This window comes from Phragmites australis, chromosome 11, assembly GCF_958298935.1.
Source record: "Phragmites australis chromosome 11, lpPhrAust1.1, whole genome shotgun sequence".
NCBI lineage: Eukaryota > Viridiplantae > Streptophyta > Magnoliopsida > Poales > Poaceae > Phragmites > Phragmites australis.
The window spans coordinates 18,241,646-18,260,062 of record NC_084931.1 but is presented as its reverse complement, the minus strand read 5'-3'; the positions used below and the strand labels follow the sequence as shown (position 1 = coordinate 18,260,062).

The following is an 18,417-nucleotide window of genomic DNA, read 5'->3' as shown; positions in this document are numbered from 1 at the left end:
AAGAGGCCTTCGATAGCAAGCCAGAGGGCGCGCGCATTTTGGCCATCTGCCATGGCGAGATCAAGGACATCATCAGCGACGGAGCCGAGCAGCCAGCTGTGGACGACACAATCGGCTTGTACCCACAGGGCGTTGTCGGGTTCGGTTGGGCTAGAACCATCGATGTGGGGCATGAGGGCGAATTTGCCGCACATGGAGGTGAAGAAGGCTGACCACTTGGTGTAGTTTGAGTTCTGGAACTCAAGAACAATGGGCACCTGAGTCTTGACAGCGACGGTGCAGTAGGGGAGAGGATCACAACCGGAGCGGCTGTGGAGATCGTGTCATCCCCAGTTGCAGCTCCTATGCTAGCCATTGAAGGTAGGGAGGAAGGACGCGTGGTGCTGGGAACTCGCGGTCGTCGCTGGGAATGCGTGGTGGGTGCGAAGGGGAAAGAGGGGTGGGGTGGGCAGCGGAAGCTCAGGATCGAAGATCGTCTGATACCATGTAGAAAGGCAATGGAATTGGCGCAAGCATTGCAGGCCGGGATAACATTTCATATAAAACCAGTGAAGGCCCTAGGTTAGGAAGGTGTACAGGACCCTAATCAAGGTGGCTAAACAAAGGCAAGTATACAGGCATGCATGGCAAGCAATAATCCCTAATGAATAGGGCTAAACTAGGCAAGTATACAAGCATGTATGGCAAGCAATAATACGTAATAAAAGCTGTACAAATTTCTCTAATACCGAGAAGAAAGAACTACATTTGAAGCAAGATCGACAAGCTTATTAATTCTAGAGTACTCTTATAATGCAAGGAGAGTCTCACAGAGCCAACAGGAAACAACATGGCATTCTTAAAGCTGGCAAGTTCCGTTAATTTGTCAGGAATAATAACCCTTGGACTCCCACTGGGTTATAGCAGGTGAACAACTGAATTATGCATGGTACTCTCACTTGCCCACCAATATTCAAATAGGGCAAGATAGCGATCTTTGTTGTCAATACCGAATATGTTTTTTCTTTCTTGGATGATATACAACAATGCAGCTTCCGAACTGAAAAGAATCCTTCTAGTCTTCAACCAAAAGAAAAGGGGAAAGAAATGAAAAGAAATAAACAGTCTGGTTGCCAGGCCCAGCAGCGGATGAACAATATATGTATATATGTGTGTGTGAGAGAGACTGAGCATGCCCCAACGGAGAGGTCGATCGCTAATCCTTTTCTCATGCACTTTAGTTTGTTGCGTACTTTAATAATGCCCGGAAATTCGTCAAACTAGTACCTAATTGACCTTGGAACCTTGATGATCTTGCAATTGGATCATGTGAAGGTGCAAGGTATTGCGGTTGCGGTTGGTGGTACCTAAGCAAAGCAAGCACCTGCTCCCAGCTTCCATTCCATGCCCCGCCTCAGCACCAGACGTGTCCGCGTGTGTCTTTCACGTCAGCAATGGGCGGCGCGACGCGTCGGCGAGCATGCATGTGCGGGTGCAGGCGTGCAGCCATCGCCGGCGTACGTGCTTCCACTAGCTGCTGCTGCTGCACGGCACGACGTTGCAATAACGAGTTGGTGGTGGGGAAAGCAACAAAGGACGCCGGTCCCTGCAGGATCAGTGGAGGAATTGAATGGAGTGGAGATTGATTGGGGAGCAGTCTGCCCAGAATCAGCAATATACGGCCCTACCATTAGTGATGTTCAGCTTGCATAGCAAAGGGCGGTGAAAGACGCTGGATCCGGTTCTGTGCTCGTTGACTGGAGTGATTTCTCAGGATATAAACGAATTGAATGTTCCTGCCGAGATTTTTTTTTCTCTGTAACCCCTACCAAACTACTCCGGCTCGGTCGCTTAAAAATCTAAAACTTTCCGTCGGCAATTGTTATCCTCACCCCTTAGACTATCTTCAGCAGTTATTTTAATTTTTCATCCTCAAAAATACTATTATAATATCCTTTATCACTATTACAATATCTTTTATTTTTTTATCTCCAGCAGCTACCATATTTCCTACCTTCTACTACTCTTTTCCTCTCTCCGATCCGGTCGGCAGCCATCATAAACAGTACTACTACGGTAACCCGACAAAATGACTGATTTCTCGTGCTCCAATACTTTGCAGGGTACTGTAGCACGGAATAACTCCTCTGCTGAGTTAGCCTTATACTTGCAACGACACCAATACGCATGCTTTTCCCTCTTCTTGCAACCGAGTTAATTATTGAATTGAATGGGGGGCGCGGAGCTCGATTGGGAGCAATCTGCCCCAAATCAGCAACATCCAGCCCTAGCATTACTGGTGCTCTGATCTGATCAGCTGCAAACAATGGTGACAGTCGCTGGATCCGTTTGGAACAAGTACAGTTTTACTCCTACCTAGTGTGCAGGCTTTGGACTGGACCAGAAAAATAAAGCACTAGGGTTTTACTTTTCCGCACTCAACCTGTCAATGTTTGCTTTGCTCTTCATGCAACTTGTCCACACTACTCGTTGTCCACCACACGAGCCAGAGGACGAGGATCCCCTCCCTGTCCACCATCAGTTAATGGCTGTGTGCTGCACACACACAGCACAGGTCCATCTCTTCAGGAACCGTCCAGGCCAAGCAACCTTCAAGAGAAAGAGAAAGGAGAAGGGGACTTCCCGCCAAGTCCGTGTGTCGGCTACATAAATTACAAATCATTTGTAGTTTCGCACCAGGAACATATGTCACGTGTGCGTACAAGAACACGCCTCGTTTCATGGCACTGGTCGTCAATAGTCCAACCACACCAACAAGGTTGCAAACGACGTCTAGGAACATTTAATGGCCGACGTGACACAGTTTATAAAATATATCTTTAACTATTATTTTTATGTAATATGTTTATAAAATAGAGAAAAGAAACTAACTAGACATTTTATTATTTTCAAGTATTCAAACACCGTACATAAAAAAGAATTTATAGCTAAAATTTAAAAATATTAACAGAATACATCCCAAAATGACACTTATTTATAATCATAGTTAGTAATATATAAATATTAGTATAATCCATTTATTTCCTCTTGGTATATAGCCGGTATAAGATGTAAACTGTGATATACTATACGTATTACTCTGGTTTCGTTTACTTATCACTAAGAATTTACCGTAACAATTTTAACCGTTAGTTTTTTTAATTTTTTTTTACAAATACTTAAAAGCATATAATACTATAAAATGTATTTCACAACGAATATAATGATACGAAAGCTTTACTATCTATAAATTATTTTAGAAAACATATGATTAAAATTATTATAATAAATTAATGGTAATAAGTAAATAAAAACGAAGATAATACTTGCACCGCAAAGATAGAAACCATTGGATCCTCCCCTACCCAATGGGGTTCGCACAATCTTCTCCGTGACATACCAGTGCGCCAAACAATCGCAAAGCGGTGTCGACATGGAGCAGTGTGAGCCACCTTGTGACCGTTAGCTAGTCCGGTCGCACGTTAAAGCGGGGAATCGAGTAATTACCGTGCACTTTGGGCATGTAAATCTTCCCTGGGCCCACTTTGGGTCATAACAACGGACGGGCAACTAGCTAATTGAGTTCAGCTTGCCACGCCACCAGCTCTCCCTTCCGATGGGTCTGGGTGTGAGCTCAGCTAAACTCCTCAGGGAGGGCCCACTCCGCTTGTCCTCCGCTCCTCTCCTCAAAGGGCGTGCCCCTGCCCCTACCCCGCCTCATAAATAAACATAAAGGGAAACGAGCAGAGCAACAAAGCCGCCGCTGTCTGCAGCCCAGCCGCGCCGCGGGACGGAGCGGACGACGGAGGAGAGGCGACGCGCCCGCGGAGTCCCCAGCTGCGAGCTCGCTTAATTCGATTCCCGGAGGCGCCGATGCGGATCCCGCGGCGGAAGGGCGCGGCGGGGCCGCTGGCGGTCGGGGCGCCCAGCCGTCGGGCGCAGGTCGCCGCGGTGTTCGCGCTCGCTGTGCTGCTCGGGGTCTCCGTGCTCTACGACAGCGCGCACATCGCCGCCTCGCTGCGCCGGCACAGCGGCGGGGCTGCCCCACGCGCTTACGCCAAGCTCTCCTCCGGCGCCGCCACCACCGCCGCGAAGGTGAGGAGCTACTGCTTCTGCTGCTCCTGTTGCCGCGGCGTGGCCTTCTCGGCTGGTTGCTGTTCCGGTCTAGCTAATCCTCCTGGTTTCCCGTCTGTGCAGGATGAGGCGGCAGTTGAGGCTGGAACGCGCGCACCGCCGGTGCAGGGAGCGGAGTCAGCGGCGACGGAGGGCACAGATCGGACCGACCCGCACCCGCACCAGCAGCGCCAGGAGGAGCTGGAGGCTGTGGCGAAGCCGGGAGCGGCGGCGGGGAGCTCGCTACAGGAGGCACCGTTGATCGAGGAGGTGGTGGAAGGAGGCGCCCGCGTCGGCGAGGAGCAGCCGGGGACCTGCGACCTGTACAGGGGCCGGTGGATCTACGACGAGGCCCGTGCGCCGCTCTACAAGGAGTCCGGGTGTGGATTCCTCACGGAGCAGGTCACCTGCATGCGCAACGGCCGCCGCGACGACGACTACCAGAAGTGGCGGTGGCAGCCCGACGGGTGCGACCTGCCCAGGTGCGTCCGCCGCCCCTCTTTCCCTCTGCTTCCTTGCTTGCTTGCTTGCCACTGCATTCCATTTCTCCCATTAACCTTTCCCCTTTCTCGAGATACGGTGTACGGTGTACGTATGCGTGTACGTATACGCAGCTAGCGCCCGTAGGTGTGGGTAGTTGCGTGCGCGCTTTCCGCGGACTGGAAAGCGGTGGTGTACGCGTGCTGCGCATGGGCGGCTTCGTGCGCCCAGATCAGTTCTCGCTTTTTTTTTCACTGGGAGCCGCCGTCGGATCAGCTAATCGCGTGCGTCTGCATCTGGCGCGGGTGCGGCGGTCTTGTTGATCTTATTTTTCCCATGCGCGTCTTGCTAACGTGGCGATACGCCAAGTTGTCTGGCGGATGCGCAATTGCGTAGGGAGTGCAGGTGCTACATTGCTACATTATACCGCTAACTATAAATACTACTTGTAATTGGCTTGCAGAGCAACTAGTTACTGCTGCTTCAATCGGACAAACATTGTACTGAATGTAGATACTTAGATTATTTCCTGTCGTGATGCTTTAGTCTTATCATTGCAATGGTTGTTGATGCTATAGTTTCGTTGATGGTTCTGGAAATCTTTTCTAATTCCCACATAGGGGTCTGTCCATGTTGTCAGTATGCTCAAAGTTTCATCAAGGCAAGTGACCGTGCAGGATCGCCCTGCATTAAACTGCGGAGGACGTTAGGTGAAGTTGATCCGTTGAAGCCTGTACTCATTAGCTATGTTTCTTGGTAACTAAGATTTGTATATGGGGTACTTTAATTGGTTAGGTGTTATAATTGAAGAGAATTAGACACTGCACTCATTGATCAGCTATAGACCTATGGTCTTTCTTTGAATATATTAAGCAATTTAATGGTTGACAGAGAAGTTTCATTTGTTAGAGAAAGTTGTTGGGAGGGGGAGGTAAGTGGATTAGAATCTCAAAAAACAAATGGGAGGTGTTGCATGACATGACATCAACTTCTAGTTCTAACTAAATACAAATAATTAGCTGCACTTCTGATTTTTTTCAGTAAACTAGTGAGTATCCTACTTCAAACTTAAACCGCAACCAAAACATGAGCTAATCTAAATATTTAAGCAACATTTTTATAGATACACTCCAGAGTTTGTCAGATCGGTTATGGTTTAGCTCACATTTGTCAGCTTCAAGGACAAGTAGTCACACTTGCTGCACAATTTACCAAGTTTATTTGTTTTCAAATGCATGCTGCTACAGGCTGGAGCTTTCTTAAAATATTCTTTAGTTTATATATTTGGGTAATGCACTTGGTAGATACACTAGCATCTTACCGAAACCAAAGAAACTTTTTCTGTATTGAACTGAAACATGGTAGCGTTCATGCTATCATGTCTGTTGTACTATTCTATGACAAGTGAGTCTGTTGCATGCTCAATGTTCTCCCATGGGTCCATCTTTGTATATGTCAAGTTGGAGGGAAGTTGTGATCTTTTGGTTATACATCACCAGCATGTCAATGAATCATGGAATTTGATGTAGGACTTCCTGGTTTGGAAATGCGTTGAATTATCCTTGTAAATCGTGTGGATGTCAAACTGTACAAAAGACACTAATGAAAAACTGTAGACTTCGGTCTAGTTCAAGCAGAGTGTAACGAAACTCTAACTTGGAAAGATCTTGTCAAGTGAATGTTGGACTAAACAAAATCGCCAAAGCAGATTGATATGTCATAGAACTGATGGTTTTTTTAGCATTAAATCGGTGGTTTGATAATTTTGTTACAGATTTGAAGCTAGGGCGGTTCTAGAGAAGCTAAGGAACAAAAGACTAATGTTTGTGGGTGATTCACTGAATCGGAACCAGTGGGAGTCCATGGTGTGCCTGGTCCAGTCAGAGGCTCCATGGGACAAAAAGTCGCTTGTCAAGAATGGTTCTCTGAATGTGTTCCGTCTTCAGGTACTTCCATCTGCACGTCAAATAGTGGTTACTGACACTACAAGATCCAATATAGAAATTAGAGAACAGAGCAGCATTGAGGATCTAGCTATAATCAGTTTGATAAAATGGTATTTGTAATAAATATTCAGATTATCAGCCTCATTAATTAAGAAAGATAAAAAAGATTCAGAAATCTGTTTATGCTGAATTTTTTAATTTTTCCCCCAACTTTCACTTGTGAATCTTTATGGTTAATCCTGATATGAATAATTTATACGAGATATTTCAGGAGTTTAATGCAACAGTTGAGTTCTATTGGGCTCCGTTCCTAGTAGAGTCAAACTCAGATGATCCAGACATTCATAGCATCAGTGACCGCATGATCAAGCCAACATCTATTGCCAAGCATGCAGCAAACTGGGAAGGGGTGGACTATTTGATCTTCAACACTTACATTTGGTGGATGAACACACCAAATATGAAAACCTTGTGAGTAACTACAAACATAAATCCTTCAGTACTCATGAACAATGAAAACAGTTTATCTGACCAAAACCTTATGAGTAATTAGGAAATCATGATATTCTGGATATGCTTGCTTAAGCTTACACAAGCTACTTTGACTACAGGCGTGGCAGATCTTTTTCTAGGAAACCGGTTAAGTACGATGAAATGGAACGTGTCGTTGCATACCGGAAGGTCCTAAAGACATGGTCTAGATGGGTAGAAGAGCACATAGATCCCAAAAGAACAACGGTCTTATTCATGAGTGTGTCACCTGTACATATGCAGTAAGCTCTCTATCTCTCTCTGGGGTTTCAAACTGCAGGTTGCTGTGATATTGTTTGTAGTTTTAATGCCCTTCTGCTATTGTTGTGGCACAAATGTACTACTCTGAGGATGCTGGGCCTGACCACTGATGGCATTGGCTTGATGCAGGAGTGAAGGTTGGGGCAGCCCAAACGCCATAAAATGCTTCTCTGAGACACAGCCGGCAATCAATTACACAAAAACATTGGAGCTGGGCACGGACTGGGATCTGTTTAGGACGGCTCAGAGTGTGACAGAATCTATGAAGAAGGTGCCTGTGCATTTCATCAACATAACAGCATTGTCAGAGATCCGTAAGGATGGACACACCTCTGTGCACACGCTGCGGCAGGGGAAGCTCCTGACGAAGGAGCAGCAGGCGAACCCAAGGAAGTTCGCGGACTGCATCCACTGGTGCCTCCCGGGCGTGCCTGACACATGGAACGAGTTCGTTTATGGCCACATTGTGTCGAGCACTCCGCGGCAAATGATCGAGGATCAATCTCACAGATAACAGTGAAAATGCCTATATGAATTCTGGTAGCTCGTTTTAGTGAGGAAAGATTTTGATTGAGGCCATAAATTATTTTTTTTCTAGGTCTAGAAGTCTATGCTGTTGGTTCACCTAGCATTTGTTGGAAGGTAAGATCACAGTATAGCGAAAAGGGAACGTTGCTATGAACAGCCAAAATCACCTGTGGACATGTTCTCTCCTACCTGGATGTCGTTTGTGGGGGATGCTGCTATTGCTATGCTTCTCATCTGGAAATGAATCTTATCTCGCTGACATGTGTACATAATTTCATCAAATTGGTTCATGAAAATGTTTATATTCGTGTGGTAACATTTTCTTTCTGAAACTTTTGCATCTTTTCCTTTGAATTTTTTCGCCATTCTATTGAGGATGTTGTGAGCGATGTTGCAAAGTTGCAAACTGGTTAAATGTTGCGAATAAAACTTCATTTTGAAGGTAGTGAGTACGATGTCGCGTGTACATTGTCTGGCTACATAATATCTCTAGCAATTCTAAATCAAACTTTCTAATGCTTACAAATTATTATGACTTTACCCCCTTTCATAGAAAGGAAGGAGATAAAACGAGAAATCTTTACTATCCAATCTGATTAGAATATTATAAAGTGTAAGTGGTAGAACTTTTTCTATGACTCTTTTATCAATTCATTTTCATTCCATTTCTACCCTTGCAAAATTTGAACTTTTGCCGAACTTGTCTCTATTCATATGTATGAAATACATATATGAAATGCGTATGTGGAGTTCCATAAACAGAATATGTATTTTTTGCCGAAATTGTCTCTATTCATGTGATTCAATAAACAGAATTGTTGGGATTTAAATCACAACACAATGAACATGTATTTTTTGGCATACTAATTATTTATACTATCACATCAATGGGTGGGATATTTATACTATATTCTAACCACCCAAATTCATATTATAGTCATTACATTATTACAAGCTATATCATCATAGGACAATACACTTGTCGGTTAGCCCCTCAGCAGCTTGATCGGCTGCCTCCGGACCTTCTTTCTGCCTCGTTCCTCTGAGCCCTTCGTTCAGCATCTGGTGGCATGTCGTCCTTCGCTGACGCCTTCGGCAACCTTCGTCCTCGCGGTCGGAGCTTTCTCCTTCGTGCCCTTCGCACCGCCCTAAGTGGCTCCTCAAGCCTCACCAATACCTTCGGTGATCCTAGCTCCTCGAGATCGGGGCCTTGGCCTTTGGGTTCCTCGCATCGTATCGGTGGCTCCTTCAGCTCCATACCTACAAAACAACTCCACTATTATGTTAGTGCTTCCGGTTACTTCCTATTTGGGGTTGGTTGAGGCCAGCTGAAGTCACACAGGGGGCTAACGTGGTACCATCCCCCTAATAGTGGTCCCTCATGGTTGAGGTCTAACTTCCGGGGGCTCAAGCCGAGAATCTTTAGATGATGGTACCCCTTCTCTCGGTTGCCCCCTTTGGCTAGTCGAAGTCAACCCTTGATAGGATTTAACTAATTATTAATAATAATATTTTTCAACCATTGGGAGGGTTCCTTGTATATCGGGCGCGCTTAAATGTCGTGATAGGTGTCAAGCCGCCATTTGCCTTCCGCGCATGATGTTCAGTTCTCTTGCTCGCATGACGCCCGATCTTCTCGCTCTTGTAGGTGGGGATGTGTATAAATAGGACTCCACCTCGTGGTAACTCATTCATTTTCCCGTTCTGTCACTCTCTCTCGCTTCTCTGCCTTCTCTCGCCCCTTCGTTAACATTTGGATTACAGGTCTAGCCCCCACGCCATAGGACCTTTGGAAGAACACCTTCATTCCCTCAAAATCATGGTGAAGGACATTCCCCAGCAGTCTAGCGACAAACACCCCTCGACCACGCTCAACGTGCCTTCATGATTCATTGAGGATACTTGTGCCTCTCTCGTGGGACGAGGTTGGATTCACTAGCTTGAAGATGCATGGGTAACGTCTTTGGGTGCGATGAGACCCATCCTGATTGACGACGAAGTTGTGGTCTTTGTCAAATTCTTCGCGGTAGAACTGATGTTTCCTTGGCAGCATGCTGGAGCGGTACAAACTAGAAATCCAACAGTTGACCCTGAACGCCTTCATCCTCCTTGCCACCTTCGTCTAGGCCTCGAGAGTTGAGGGAGCGATCCCCTCCGTGGCCACTTTTGCTTTGCTGCACTATGCCTATTGCCAGCCGAAGCGGGTGATAGTCAACGGCGTTGACCATGTGGTCTCCTTCGATTGCATTTCTTTTGTCCCGTATGGGACATCGGAGACCCCCGTGAAGGCTTATCGCAACCAGTGGAGCACCGATTGGATGGAGTATTGGTTCTACCATAAAGTTTCGGAGGAGTGCCCTATTCAATATGTAGGCGAAGAGATTCTTTATCTTTAGGGACCACGAGTTGTGTTGACATCATCGATGGTCGAGAAGTTTAAGATCCTTTAGACAATTTCTCATCGGCTAGGGATATATGACCTTATCGAGGAGTTTTACACTGTCGGAGTCTGGCATCTTAGCACCGAATGGACATTTGGTGACTTTCCAACTCCTTTGGCCAAAGATGGCCTTTGTTGCCCTGTTTTCGACTATAGGGATGCGCCTAGTGAGAATAATTACTAAATGATCTTCGATACGCCGCCAGATTTATGTAATTTTTCTTAACTTTTCACTTTGGTAGCAGCCAGCATCGAAGCGATGGAATCAGCTGTCAAGGCCTTGATTGGCCCTTACATGAAAGTCGAGCAGGATAAGGTGAAGTTTCCAGAGTTAAACCGCATGATGAACCTTCGTGGCATTAGGTACGGGCCTCGATTGTAGCCTCCGAAGGCTGTGAGGTAGAAAAACATGAAGCCCTGGGTGTGGTGACTCCTTTGCCTCAGCTTTGAAGACTAAGCATGGCAATGCTGGGCCTTCACAGGCCCCAACCCAAAAAAGCTGAGACGTGCCGGTACCATCGTAGGCTAAGGGGAAAATTTTTTCTTTGGAGCTGAGATGCGCTAAGACTGTCATAGGCCAAGGGGAAATTCTTTGGCGATTTATGCATTGGGGCCAGTATGAAGGACTCCTTCGGCGCCCCGAAGGCCACCGAGTGCTCGCAGTTTGAGGAGTTGTCCCGCCCCTGCTTCGAGTTCCCTCCAGAAATGGTGTTGTCAACCAGTGACCATGGGATAAAGAGCGTGGGTCTCACCTTCTTTACAAAGTATTGGTTTTTGTTTGGGCACAACGATGTCGTCACCACCACTTGAAGCTCTTGAAGAGGCAGTGGCACATCGGGATCAACCACCCCTGACAGGATCATGTGGCGGCGACGGAGGGTCACACTGAGGAGGTAACGCTAGCAGACCCCAGGTGTGAATCCCCTGGGCCGTGGCACCGCCATGCTTTTGTAGTTCGTAGTTTCAGAGCGTAGCTCTGTTATCATGTAAAAACCTTTGCATCATAGTCTTACGATGGTGTACAAACTTCATCCTTATTAATGAAAAGTATGTTTACATTTTCTCCGCCATTTATACACTTTGTTCGCATTTCAAAATTTTGGTTTCGAAGTGAAACGTATAGCAGGGCAAGGCCCCTGTCCTTCTCACAGACGATGAGAAGATGCTAGCTTTGGGGTTTGGGCCAAAGAGTTGCCCCCCTTCACTAGATGTGCTCTCGTTGGTCATCTAACGCAATGGTCTCTTTGCACCAGGTGCGACTTGGTACACGCTCCCGTGTCAACATCCCTATGGAGGCTTTGAAGACTATTGGACAGAGCGTGAGGCTATCCACTATGCTCAAAATATTGACACTAGGGAATTTTGGACGAACTTCAATAGATCGGTGCTTGCGGCCTAGAGGGAATGAAGGATCGCTCGACATTTGAATGTGGAAGACCTTCGGATTCCAAAGGTGGAGCCTATAGAAAAAACGGAGCCTTCTACTCTTGATGCCTTCGGGGTGTCTTTGGATTCAGATTTGCATCACTCTAGTGATTGGTCAGGCGAAGACGTCGACCCCTAAGCGCCCTTCGATGCTAGGCATAGCTGCGGTTTCCAATTAGCGTGAAGCTGTAGATATGTACAAGAGCTCACGCGCAACCCCTCGGATTTTGCGAAGAAGTCTCCTTTGTTGTAATTTGTAACTCTATTTGTTTTTTATCTAATAAAATTTATGTTGTTGGTTTGTCACACCTGGTTTTAAGACCAAAACCAGATGTAAACTATATGTATGCCAGGATCAGTTTATTCATACATATAGCGACTTCATTAGTGCGTAATAGACACAATGCTTCTTATTACAACGCTAATTATTACAAAATGACCACACACGGGTCTAAAGAAAAATACACCACAGCGAAAAAAAAAACGGCGTAGCTCCAAGTCAACAGGCAGCCGACCGGGAGTTTCACAAGCCTAGAACTCGGCATCATCTTCAGGGAAGTCGTCCTCAGGGAATTCTTCAAAATTTTCACCTTCTGAAACAGCAAGCGTGAGTATTTCCAATACTCAACAAGTGGGGGAAAATTTAATTTGATATGGTGGCTTGAAACAAGGTTTCCTATTCTCTAGGGTTTCATTTGCATAAAAGCCGATTTATCCCTGAACTATGGAAAAGCAAATTTTATTTTAAACAGGAAAAGATGTACCAAAAATTTTCTTTAACCTCCGAGAATTCAACCCAATTCTCAATCCAAGAAAAACAACCACCCGACTAATCATGTGAGGGTCCACGCTACTCATAACCGTGAGCACGGCTGAATATTCAGTTTGACACTCTGCAGAGTTTGTACACTTTACCCACGAGTCGTGATCTTCTCTGTTGCCGGTACCTGCCGGTACCTTACACACTTCCGGGGTGTGCGCCAAGAGATCACTACGAGGCTTTTCCAAAGAGTCTCCCAGTATGCACTTGCCCACTGAGGTTTCACCGCCGTACATAAGTGGAGTAACCCTCCACCCCAGAAGCCCCCTCTTGTGCCGGGTAGAATCGGGAAGTAACCCTTCCTTATCTACACATCCAATTAGCTCATACAACACTGGGAGAACATCTAATTACTAGGCCAAGCCGTACCATATTGGTCTCGTGGTTGTTCTATTTGCCATGGATGGTCGCTCCACGAACCGGTCCTTAAAATGGTCTGGGCAAGACCGCCAATAACCCCATAAGGGTAGATTACCAAACATTTCCAAACAACCAACCATGCTGGGAAAAGTAGCCCTTTCTTACCCAAAATCCCAATTATGTTTGTTGTTAACTCCCTTAACAACATCAGTTTTCATGACATTCTTCTTATATCAACTTTTAGTTCATGATTCATCACCTACACGCTACATGTTCATCTAAAAGCATGGCTAAGCATAAACATGATGTTGTTTTAAGGATAAAACATCTACAACTAACACTAGTATTTGCTGTACTACCTATTTTGTAAAATAGCATGCGTATTGGATAAAGACTATTTTTTATATAAAAACTGGGTTTGCAACATGGTCAAGACACTTGCATTCATCGAAGTGATGCACATGTCCTTCAAAATTTTCTTCCTGAAAGTTTCCGAACTCCTGGACTGAATCGTCTACACGAGCACACAATCATACATAAGAACAGTACACCAAACAGACCTAAAACTAAGGGGAAACCCTATAAACAGAATCTACACGTCGCTACGAGAATATGAGCGCAAAGATCGCCTAAATCGGAGCTACGAGCAAAAAGTTATGAGCGTTTGAAGTTCCAGGGGTGTTTCTGCAAATTTTCCTTATTATCAGTGAAAATCCGAATTGTTTTTACACTGGAAAATTGGATTTATGATGTCATAAACATTATTGGTTTATTCTTCTATTAGAAAAGAATGTGGAATGGGTTCATGAGCCCATGGACCAGGGCCGGATGGCCGGTCCATGAGTCCACGGTGGACCGAATTTAAAAAATGAAGAGGTTTTAATCCTGACCATAGAAGGGAGATCGACGGCTGAGGTTGTTCTGGGTTCGGTACGGTGGCGCGAACGGCGGCCGACGGCGGCGGGGTGGTCGGAGTGCGGCCGGAGTTGGCCGAATCGGGGCTCCGGCGGCCGGGCTGCTCCGACGAGCGGCGGAAGGGAGTGAGGGGAGTCCGGCGAACTCACCTAGAGCTAAAGGATGGTCGGAGGGGTGTTGGGGTGACCGGGCGACGACGAGGGCAGCGGTGGCGGTCGGTGCAGCAGTCGAAAGGAAGCTCCAGCGCTCGAACGACAACGGTGAACCGCGAAATTGGCTCTGGATGGCCCTGCAGTGCCGAGGAGGGGATTAGTTCGGCCGGAGATGGCGCATATGCGAAGAACGACGGCAGTGGCGCGTCTCACTGGAGCCGAAGAAGAAAATGGGCGGTAGAGGCGTTCCGAGCGGAAACACGAGGTGTGAGCGGGCGTGTGGTGTGCGGAATCTTACCGGGATGGTAGAGGGCGGCTTAAATAGAGGAGATGGTGGCCGGAGTGGCCGGAATTTGAAGGCGAAAGGCGCGGCGGCCATGGCCTCAACGGCCGGTAGTTTCTGCACTAAAATTGAGCACCAAAAGGTTTTAAATGAAGGAGAAAAGAAGGTGGAGGGGCACGTGCACGCGGCGGAAGCGATTCAGGGCGGGGAGATGAACGGGGAGGCCGTAATTGAAAACGGCGGCGGCGGCGTTAAGCAGGGAGGCGGGCGGACGGAGGTGGAAGAAGGAGAGCCGTCGACTCAATTCGGCGCGCGGCTCGGCGGTTGGCTTCGGCTCGGGGCTCGGCGGGTCCCACGCGGTAGCGAGAGCGGGGTGACGGCTCGAGAACTCCAGCAGGTCGGCTCGGCCTGCGGGCCAGCACGTGGAAAAGGAGGCCGGCAGCCCACGAGGGAGGGAAAGAAGAGGGGAGGAGGGGGGGGGGGGGTTGGGCCAAGGAAAAGGAGAATTCGGCCCGAGAGCATTCTTGTTTTAGAAATTCTTTTTCCAATTTGAATTTTCAACATATTTCAAAAGAGGTATTAAAGCGACGAAATCTAGCGAAATTTGCAAACTTTTTCCACCCAATAAAACCTTATTTCATCTATAACGGCATGAATGCAATCAAACAATTTATCTTAGGCTAGGTTAAATTTAGAAATTAATTTCCTATTGAACTAAGTTGCAACACTTGATTAAATTTCTAGCAAAATTTTAAATTATTGCAAGAATTGAATTTTTGGGTGTTACATTGTTATTCATTGCGAGTTCTCAAATCATGGCTTTAGAGTGACGAGTCAAATTCTTAGATGTGGGTTTTGTGGAGTCCTTAGACTTATTACCACTACATGAGTAATGAGTCATTAGACTTCGGTCACGGGAGGGGGGGGGGTCCTTAGAATTTTTCACTGTAGGTGAGTCTTTAAACATTAGCCTTCAGGAGCCTTTAGACTTTTTCCCACTTCCAAAGTGGTGAGTCCTCAGACTTCAGCCATGGGGGAGTCCTCAGACGACACCCCTCTTTCGTCGTAGGTGAGTCCTTAGACATCAGCCTTCAGGAGCCCTTAGGCTTTTTCCCGTCTTTGGAGTGACGAGTCCTCAAACTTTGGCCATGGGGGAGTCCTTGGATGTGACCCCTCTTTGTCGTAGGTGAGTCCTTAAACGTCAGCCTTCGAGAGCCCTTAGGCTTTTTCCCATCTTCGGAGTGGCGAGTCCTCAAACTTCGGCCACATGGGGGAGGGGTCCTTAGACCTCTCCCCTATCACACAATGCATCTCGTCAGGGAATACATATTTTATTCATAAGAGGTTACACAAGGAGACTGCCTCATTAAAAACCTTGCTCCCTGAAGTGGGGTTTCCCTTGCAAAGAGAAGATTATAGCTCCGAAGGGTTAATAAGAGTGCAATGCTGAAGAAAAGAACAAAAGTAAGCAGAAATTCTATCTACATTTTCTAAATGACTAAGAACTACCACTGCTAGACCTAAAACTTGCGAAGCACGTCCATATTCCAAGTGTGGGAGAGCCCTTCACCATCCAACGTGGCTAAATGGTAGGATCCTGGTCTTTGGGACTCCGTTATGAGGAATGGGCCGCCCCATTTGGCATGTAGCTTTCCAACGGTTCTATGGTTGAGTCGGTGATTGTCGGAGGGTTAACTCCTATCGCAGGGATCCTGAGGGACCCCATTTTAAGATTCGGAGGGGGGGGGGGATGATTCTGAATATGTTTGCTGGAGAAATAAATAGATATAAATGCAATGACAGGTGGGGTGGAATTATCTAAGGTAGAGCGTAGTAAATGCACTGGAGGGATTTTTAGATAGGTTCGGGCCGCACTGAGTGTAATACCCTACTCCTGTGTGGATACTATAAATGCCCTAAGAATGTCTCTCAAGAATGTGCTGGTTACAAGAATGTCTGTCTATCCTAGAGCTTTGGGCTCCTTGTTCTTTAGTGGTCTCAGCTTTTATGCTTGTACGAAGATGTTCTTCGGTCTCTGAGAGTTCAAGCGTTGTCCTTCAATTCACCTTGGATCGTCTTTGTCCGTGCCCGCCGGCTCCCTTAAATACCCGTCGGCGGTAGCGTGCCCCGAAAGGGAGGGCACGTGTTCCAAGGCGCCATAAATGGAAAGGGAGTCATCATGGCCTCTGCACGAAGTAACGGGGGGTTGAAAACGTGCCCCCGCCCGGTCTTCGGTCGCCATAATGGCGCTGGCCACGGGCGCCGTGGAGAGGGCCCACCGGGCAGCCGCAGAGTAGCCCGGCGTGCCCGTTTAGTCCTGTACACCTGCCACAGCAGGGTGGCAGACGGGGTGCCTCGGGCCTTGCGAAGCTATCCCGAGGCGAAATGGATGACGCGGGATGGGACCCGCGCATTAAATGTCCTCACGCCCTTCTGCCAGAACGTGGCAGGGACTGACACCGAGCGTGGTAGGAGCAGTTGGAGGTGACAGGCCACGCGCGCTCTTTAAATGCGGCATCGGGCCTTTCACAGGCTGACACCTTATCGCTAGACCTCTATGGGGGCCACCGACGAAGGACTTCTTGGGCCATCAGGGAACCGAGTGCTCGGGGGTAACTGTTCACCTCCCCGAGCACTCTCTCTCGGAAACACCCTCTCTTGGTCCTCGGGGAACCGAGTGCTCGGGGGCCACTGTTCACGGCCCCGAGCACTCTCTCCCGGAATTAACTGTTCGGATCCTCGGGGAACCCAGTGCTCAGGGGCCACTATTCGCAGCCCCGAGCACTCTCTCCCGGAACTACTTTCCTTGGGTCCTCGGGGTACTCGGGTGCCCGGGGGCCACTGTTCGCAGCCCCGGGCACACCCTTCCTGGTACTCGACTCTTCTGGTCGTCGGGGGACTTAGGTGCTCGGGGGTCACTGTTCACCTCCCTGAGCACTCTCTTCCCGGCCACTTAGTCTTCGCAGATCATCGGGGAACCCGGGTACTTGGGGACTTAGTCTTTTCGTACCTCGCGGAGATGAACCCCGCGGGAAGGTGCCACATGGCGGATTGCTGGCCTGGCCTCGGGATTTGGGGACCCCTGGTTCCTGATTCATCGACAGCAGCCCCCGGGCCCATTGGCAGGCGATGGCCCAGAGACTGCGGATGGGGCCTTCGTCGTCATCGAGGCCGAACCTAGCACTGACGCCACGTTGTAGCATCTAGGCCCCTAGGTAAGAGGTAAGAGTTTCAGTGATTAATGACAACCGTATCATTGTGACTAATGTATACGTTTTGAACAGTATCAAAGAAAAAGAAAAACTTAATTGACAATGATGTGTTGATACTCTTGCCCTTTAAGCGCTTATATGGACGATCAAATGACCGGTACATGAAGGTTAAGGATCTTCTAGTTCTAAGCGTCACAAGGAGATGAAGTACACTTAGAGTAGTATAGGCTCTATTTCTTTTTAGTCTTTTGACCGTACTATAAAGAGGGGTTAAGAGTTGTAGCTTGACCTAGGTAAGTCTAGACATAGTTGATGCACACTTGTGGAGTTCTATAGCTAGGTTGGTCATACAAGCTTTTGGTTCATATCCAAGAAGTTAGAACTCAAGATTGTTTGAATTAGATAAATTCAGCGAAAATTCAACTCACCGGATGATCCTCTGTATAAAGAGTGTACTCACCGGAGCAATTTCCTAAGAGTTCTGAGTTGTAAAATTGTTGAAGACCACGCCGGATGGTCCGACGTTGTGAAGAGTAAATGCCGGATGAATTTATACAGAGAGGTTGCAAACTATCATCTGGCCGGTTTCAATGCGCCAGATGGTCCGGTGTAGAAAAGAGTAATCACCGTATGAATTTATACATAGAGGTTGCAAACTATCATCTGGCCGGTTTCCATACGCCGGATGATCCGGCGTTAGTCCGGATGAAACGCCAGAGCTTTAACGGCTAATGAAACAGTTAACGGCTATTCTGTCAGGGGTATTAGCACCGGATAGTCCGATGTGAAGAGAGTTATTCACACCGGACCTTCCGGCGTTAAGAAAAGTTTTGGGTTGTTAGGCAACGGCTAATTCTTGATCCTTAGCCTATAAATACCCACTCATTTGGACTTCTCAGTGGCTCTTGCGACCCTGTAGCAGCTCATACACTTGGTGTGTCATTTAGAAGCAAGAGAGAGCATTTGTGTTTA

The 18,417-nt window shown here is 47.4% G+C and overlaps 1 protein-coding gene across 1 annotated transcript; it reads left to right on the top strand.

Moving 5' to 3' along the window:
- Nucleotides 1-3,694: 3,694 nt before the first annotated feature.
- On the top strand, nt 3,695-8,279 carry LOC133884527 (xylan O-acetyltransferase 5-like). Its single transcript, XM_062323978.1, has 6 exons — nt 3,695-4,074; nt 4,177-4,574; nt 6,347-6,518; nt 6,790-6,989; nt 7,130-7,291; nt 7,440-8,279. The coding sequence occupies exons 1-6, from the start codon at nt 3,853-3,855 to the stop codon at nt 7,822-7,824; spliced, it is 1,539 nt and encodes a 512-aa protein (XP_062179962.1). The 5' UTR covers nt 3,695-3,852; the 3' UTR covers nt 7,825-8,279.
- Nucleotides 8,280-18,417: the final 10,138 nt, after the last annotated feature.